Here is a 7,792-nt window from a genome sequence, read left to right as displayed (position 1 = left end):
TGTGGTCCAAGCCCTTAAAATACAATCTTTAAATATTCATCCATCCACTAGACTTCATTACCATAACCTCTCCCTCATGCACGCAAGCACACACACACACACATTCACTCCCACACCCCCACCCACTCACTCCCACACACACACACACATTCACTCCCACACACCCTGACCACACCCCCACCCCCACCCACACACTCTCACACACACACACACACACATTCACTCCCACACACCCTGACCACACCCCCACCCCCACCCACTCACTCACACACACACACATTCACTCTCTCACTCTCATTCATTCACTTTCTTACACCCTATCCACATTCATTCATACCTTCACACACACACACACATACACACACACGCACAGACAACAGTCTTCATACAGTCTGTGGAGGCACTGTAAATCTGTGTCTCATATAAACACATAAATGAAGTTGCAAAAACATTTTGCAAAACTCATCCATTTCACTACCAGGTCAGTCAGTGTCAGTCTCTCTGACCCATTTCAAAACATCCTGTCCCGTTCTTCTGTTCTTACCCCCCCCCCAAATAAACCCACCATGTTCTTATGCAACCCCCCTCCCCCCCCAAAATAAACCCACCATGTTCTTATTTTGTGAAAATATCTTAACAAGCATCGCTCCAGTTTCAGTTTAAAATGGGCACTATAGCTTCCTTTCTGAATCGTTTGGGGGCAGAGCTTCATTCTTCACTTCCTGTCCACCTTCTTCCTGCTTCACATCTTGCTGTGGCAGCTCCGCCTCTTTCTGGGGAGGAGCGGCCTTGACCTCTCCAAATGCCAGCCCCTGCAGGCTGATGGGGGTGGGTGGGACGTAGCGGTAGCGATAGCCGAAGGCACGGAGGTGATAGGTGTAGTACTCCAACAGATACATCTGAGTAGAATCCACATAGTGGAAAGACACAGCCAGATCTGAACAGCACTGGGCACCCTGACAGACAGGAAGAGAGGAAGAGAGAGAGAGAGGTGTGTCATATATCGGAGCAGGATGTTTAGTTAAGGTGGCTGACTTTACAGTGATAAGGTGAATTTCACTGAGGCCCTTCCTTGGCTGCCCTTTACCCTTTCTATGAAATACACAGGTGACGTGTTAGTCACATCTTCACACTTCTCAGTTCAGTTTACTGCCAATCCTCGGCACCTAACGTTTTCCTGCATCACACACACGTTACACATGTTACAAACCTGCAAAGAGTGAAAATACAGCAGGAAAAACAGCCTAACCCTAACCCTGAAATACAGCAGGAAAAACAGCCTAACCCTAACCCTAAAATACAGCAGGAAAAAACAGCCTAACCCTAACCCTGAAATACAGCAGGAAAAAACAGCCTAACCCTAACCCTTTTTCGCCTTTCGCCTCTGAGCTCCTGTTGACAATGTGCTTGACGTTGTGAACACGCCAAGAAAATTTCATCTCCTACACAACTTACATTATCACCTCACCTACTTTATCATGTGTGTGTCTCTCTCTCTCTTACACACACACACACACACACACACACACACTTCACCTACCTAACCATGTCTCCCTCGCTCTCTCTCTCTCTCTCACACACACACACACACACACCTCACCGTCTCTCTCTCACACACACACACACCTCACCATGTCTCTCTCTCTCTCACACACACACACACACACACACACACACTTCACCTACCTCACCATGTCTCTCTCTCTCTCACACACACATCTCACCTGCATTATCATGTCTCTCTCTCACACATATACAAACTGAAACATTCATCTTACTTAATCCAGCACCATGTGGCACCCCCCACACACGCGCGCGCACGCACATACACACACGCGCGCACACGCACTCACACGCGCGCGCACTCACACGCACCTACAGACACGCACGCGCACGCACAGACGCACACATGCGCGTACGGGCGCGCACACACAGACACACAAGCACACACAGACACACACACGCGCGCGCACCCACAGACACGCACGCACATACATGGGCGCACACACACACACGCGCGGGGGCACACACAGACACACACGCACAGACGCACACGCGCGGGCACACACACACACACAGACACACGCACGCGCGCGCGCACACACGCACACACACGTGCTGCTCACCTCCACGATGGGGTAGTAGCAGTATTTCCAATACCAGAAGCTCTTGGGGAAGGAGCCGGTGAGGTGTGACTCGGGCACAAAGGGGTGAAAGGTTTCTCTCTGCAGTGAATCTCTGGAGTCTCCGGCCCGCACCCCCATCTTCTCCATACACTGACCCAGGGCCAGGTCCTCCACCGAAGACGTGTGGGTACACACTTTGGTACGGAACCCTTCCACGAAACGCCGCAGCGCCTCCTTGCTCAGCACATACCCCGCGCCGCCGCTCATGTAGCCCTGTTTAGTGTAGGGCTTGAATCTTCGCCCGAAATACACGGGGTCCTCCGCCGAGTGGTTGGCAAGTATCCAGCGCAGATTGTCCACGATCACGTACGTGTCGTCATCAGCCTTGAGAAACCAGTCGGCCTCATCTCCGTGTTTTTCCAGGGCGTAGTGGAAAGCGCGGATGGTTTTCCAGTAAAGCTGGTCTCGACCCTCTTTGGTGCCCAGTCCTACCGCTGGGAAGTCCGGGTCGTCAACAGAACTCATGAAAACCACAATGTTACAGTGACGAGTCCAGGTGGCTTTGACATGCCGAGCCTTCTTCTGCAGATTACTGGGTCCAGTCATGACCCAACACAGAATACGCACCTTCTTATAGAGTGCGTCTGCCACCTGTCCATCCTCACCTGAGAGACAGAGAGAGAGAGAGATTTGACCTAAAACTACACATTAATGAACAGCTATAAACAGCTGCATAACCAAGAGCCAGAGCACCGACAAACTACAGGAACCCTCCCGGCCCAGAACGTCCAAACTCAGTACAAACTACAGGAACCCTCCCGGCCCAGAACGTCCAAACTCAGTACAAACTACAGGAACCCTCCCGGCCCAGAACGTCCAAACTCAGTACAAACTGCAGGAACCCTCCCGGCCCAGAACGTCCAAACTCAGTACAAACTACAGGAACCCTCCCGGCCCAGAACGTCCAAACTCAGTACAAACTACAGGAACCCTCCCGGCCCAGAACGTCCAAACTCAGTACAAACTACAGGAACCCTCCCGGCCCAGAACGTCCAAACTCAGTACAAACTACAGGAACCCTCCCGGTCCAGAACGTCCAAACTCAGTACAAACTACAGGAACCCTCCCGGCCCAGAACGTCCAAACTCAGTACAAACTGCAGGAACCCTACCGGCCCAGAACGTCCAAACTCAGTACAAACTGCAGGAACCCTACCGGCCCAGAACGTCCAAACTCAGTACAAACTGCAGGAACCCTACCGGCCCAGAACGTCCAAACTCAGTACAAACTATCGGAACCAAACTCAGTGCAAGAGCCAGAGGCAGACGGAGAGGAGGGAGTTGTTTGTTGGTTGCAGTGATCATGTGATCACAAGAGAACTGAGACAGGAGTGTGGACGTGTGCGTGTGTTCAATAAAACTTTGACTTTTATAGAGATAACAGTGCAAAGCTCAGCAGAGACAGAGTCCATTACCCCCCCCCCTCCCTCTCTCCACCACTCTCCATAGAGACTACTAAAGCCATACTCTAGCCATTTAGATGCCTGTGCGATGGGTGTGCACACTGGTCTTAGTTGCCCTTAAACTAGCAGCTCAGAAAAACCTAAAACACTGGTGTGTTGTTTTATTATAGACAGAACGAACCCACAGTGTTATCAGTCCAACTGTGTGGTGGCAATAAGTCTTTATTTGTTTTCTCTTTCAGGAAGTGATGTGTCCCATGTTAAGACATTTGAAACTTTCTGCAAACAATAATGAAATGTTTGAACAGGACTTTATGAAGACAGGATGAGAGAGAAATGACAAAAGATCAAGTCAAACATTTGTTCATTGGCGCAGTAGTATGCCTCACTCTGTTTCCTTTCTGGAACAAGTCCAGACCTGTTAGCACTCTAGTCCACGTCATCCCAGCACATAACGGCAAACGGCACAACTGGGTTAAATATTGACAGTGACGAATCACAGGCCAAAAACATCACAAGCCACACAAACAAGCTTTTTCTCCTTATGCTGGTGATTAGAGCAGCCAGACCTTTTTTAATTGCTCAGGGAAAAATTCGCTCTATGAATACAGATTACCAGAGCCCATTCTCCACCAACAGAACCACACAGATTACCAGAGCCCATTCTCTGCCAGCAGAACCACACAGATTACCAGAGCCCATTCTCCACCAACGGAACCACACAGATTACCAGAGCCCATTCTACACCAACGGAACCACACAGATTACCAGAGCCCATTCTCCACCAACAGAACCACACAGACTACCAGAGCCCATTCTCCACCAACAGAACCACACAGATTACCAGAGCCCATTCTCCACCAACGGAACCACACAGATTACCAGAGCCCATTCTCCACCAACAGAACCACATAGATTACCAGAGCCCATTCTACACCAACGGAACCACACAGATTACCAGAGCCCATTCTACACCAGCGGAACCACACAGATTACCAGAACCCATTCTACACCAGCGGAACCACACTGATTACCAGAGCCCATTCTCCACCAACGGAACCACACAGATTACCAGAGCCCATTCTCCGCCAGTGGAACCACACAGATTACCAGAGCCCATTCTCCGCCAGTGGAACCACACAGATTACCAGAGCCCATTCTCCACCAACGGAACCACACAGATTACCAGAGCCCATTCTCCGCCAGTGGAACCACACAGATTACCAGAGCCCATTCTCCACCAACGGAACCACACAGATTACCAGAGCCCATTCTCCACCAACAGAACCACACAGATTACCAGAGCCCATTCTACACCAACGGAACCACACAGATTACCAGAGCCCATTCTCCACCAACAGAACCACACAGATTACCAGAGCCCATTCTACACCAGCGGAACCACACAGATTACCAGAGCCCATTCTACACCAGCGGAACCACACAGATTACCAGAACCCATTCTCCACCAACGGAACCACACAGATTACCAGAGCCCATTCTCCACCAACGGAACCACACAGATTACCAGAGCCCATTCTCCACCAACAGAACCACACAGATTACCAGAGCCCATTCTCCACCAACGGAACCACACAGATTACCAGAGCCCATTCTCCGCCAGCGGAACCACACAGATTACCAGAGCCCATTCTCCACCAACGGAACCACACAGATTACCAGAGCCCATTCTCCACCAACAGAACCACACAGATTACCAGAGCCCATTCTCTGCCAGTGGAGACTGCGAGTCGTCCACCATAGTTTGGCATTCTATTTGCTGCCCCTCAAACTGGACAAGCAATGTTTGAGAAAAATATTGAGAAACTGAATATGGATGTGATCTCTTGCAGTAATAAGCGGTTTGAGATACTGCTAGCATTCATGGCAACTTTTCCAGCGATTCCTCCTTAAACACTCTACTATCCATACTGTTCGAAAGATACCCTTCTGATAATCAAGATTTGGTCAGATTACCTGTATGATGAGGATGGTTGAGGTTGAAGAGAGCAGACCTCTCTTTCTTCCAGTTCTTTTCTTCCTCATCAAGGAGTCTGAGCTCCTCCGACGTTAGCTCACCGCTCTCGTGTCTGTGACGGCCATAATTTTGCGCGAACCACACTTGACGCAGGAACATGTAGAGCGACACGGTCCCCACGAGGAAGCCCACGTAGAACGCCAGTCTCGAGCCCATCCCTGTCATTATGAATGAGAGAGTTCACCGACACGATGTTCCTCACAACAGCTGACGACGGACCGCGGGAGGAGAACAGACGGAAGACAGAGTATTTAGTTCAACAATAAAAATGTGTGTCTCCCATTCAGTCACTAATGCAACACAGTTCAGGGATGGGTATGGAGCCTGACAAACCAGTAAATTCAGTTCATTCTTGTCAGGCAGCTATTTTACGTGTCAGTGATTGTGACGTCTTATTGCCTTTTTAAACATTTCGCCAAAATCCAAACCCATCCCTCAATACCTCCTTAAAAGTTGTGTAATTCCGTTGCAAATGGTTTTGCGATGAGATTGTAAATTACGTAGCTCGACTAGTTTAATCAGGAATGAACTAAGAATCAGGCAATTACCACAGGAAAATGGATCAATCCGACAGTTCCGATCAGTCCTGTAGCTTCAGCCAACAATGAAAATTCATAACAGAGATCTAGCAAGTTAACATGGGTAGATGTAAGTACAAATGGACCTGATTTATTAGGCTAATTTAGTCATATCTTGAAGAGTCTTTGTCAGTTTCCAAACGCGGATGACTATGTCTAGCAACGATGGCTTACGAACCAACGTTTCACGCATAAAAATGAATCGGTGAAAGAGTTTTAAGGGGAGAAGAAATTATACTACAATCAGTGTAAACTATACGATCTGTTTTTGAAGGATTAGAAACCCAGTTATTACCATCTTCTCCAGTGTAACTTTAGTTCCGCCATGCACCCAGGTAGCCTGTGTTTAGTCTTGTCGAGTCCAACTCGTCTCGCTACTCCGTCAACCTAGCTGTGGGAATCAGACCTCAGTGCAGAACTGTTTGCAGCTGGCATATTCGCAGAATACGTCGAAAAAAGACAACGCGTTTCACCGCTCGAAACAGAATTTCGAGGAACAGTTTGAGAGAACCACGGTTTAACTCAAATTATGACGATGAAGCGAAGAGGAGAGAAACTCGGCCCGGTTCCGGTTGTTTGGTAGAGGCGATATAAAATACGAATGTTTTATAACATTTTAATTCACAACTGTTACATTACTTTTGGCAGACGGAACTACTTCCTTCTCAATTATTGCCAACCTTCCTTGCCTCCATTCTCAATCACAAACCCGTAACAAACTGATCTTAGAGCTAACTTCAGCACAACTTTACATCTGTGTACCTCAGTGCTTTCACAGGAAGTGACTGCGTCAGCGCTGACTGCACCGCCCCATCATGAACTCCTGCTGCATATAATAATTGGATCGAAGTCCTGTCCATCTACTGCTAACGCCCGCCTTTGTATAGTTTCAGCACCCGATTGGATCTGAAATACTCCATTGGACGTTGCCGTGGAGACATAGCCAATCATCGTTCTAAACCGGGGGTTTTCAACCAGGGGTTCGTGAACCCTAGAGGCTCTAGGCAGCGCTGTAGGGGGTTCGTGAAATTGAATTGGAAATGCCAGTGTCAAATTAAATTCATTTAGTTAAAATTTCCAAGGGGTGCTTGAGGTAAATAATTAGGGTTCAAGGGATTCAGCACGCAAAAACGTCGAGAGCCTCTGGTCTGAACATTCGCTGTCCGTCACCCATGGAGACAGTCGCTTATCACCGGTTGTGTCATTTGCGTTGACTTGCACATCCCTATGCCCAGCGGAGTGAAACACGCAGCACAGGTGAAAAAAGAAAAATCATGCGTCACACTCCCGGACCGTAAATTTCCCCGCGTTTGAACACTACCAGACTTACGTTAATGCTCGAGTTTGTGCGACAGTTTCGCTTTCTAGTGGTCAGTAATTTTAGTAGTTATAGAAAGTATGATAACTTTAGTTAGGTCGGGTGAAATGACTTCTCAGCCGATATGCGTGTAGTCTGGGTACAGTCATTTTCAGTTACATTTGGTGTGTATCTGTCCAGACAACCACAGTTTATTGCTCTAACCTTACTGCCAACGCACTCCGTATTGCATGCTGTACGTAGCTATCTGGGCAGAGGCGGCCTGATTCC

General features: G+C 48.6%; 1 protein-coding gene across 2 annotated transcripts; it reads right to left on the bottom strand.

The window, feature by feature from the left end:
* Window positions 1-267: 267 nt before the first annotated feature.
* c1galt1lb (core 1 synthase, glycoprotein-N-acetylgalactosamine 3-beta-galactosyltransferase 1, like b) lies at window positions 268-6,965 on the bottom strand. Of its 2 annotated transcripts, XM_030777028.1 has the most exons (5): window positions 6,500-6,965; window positions 6,175-6,251; window positions 5,566-5,833; window positions 2,127-2,791; window positions 268-956 (listed from the first exon to the last, which is right to left on the bottom strand). In XM_030777028.1, exons 3-5 carry the CDS (start codon window positions 5,789-5,791, stop codon window positions 672-674), a joined length of 1,176 nt encoding a protein of 391 aa, XP_030632888.1. In that variant the 5' UTR covers window positions 5,792-5,833; window positions 6,175-6,251; window positions 6,500-6,965; the 3' UTR covers window positions 268-671. The 2 variants fall into 2 exon arrangements, with proteins under 2 accessions (XP_030632888.1, XP_030632887.1); XM_030777027.1 differs by lacking the exon at window positions 6,175-6,251.
* Window positions 6,966-7,792: the final 827 nt, after the last annotated feature.

Source organism: Chanos chanos, chromosome 6 (genome assembly GCF_902362185.1).
Source record: "Chanos chanos chromosome 6, fChaCha1.1, whole genome shotgun sequence".
Classification (NCBI taxonomy): domain Eukaryota; kingdom Metazoa; phylum Chordata; class Actinopteri; order Gonorynchiformes; family Chanidae; genus Chanos; species Chanos chanos.
This window is presented reverse-complemented; position numbering and strand designations above follow the sequence as displayed.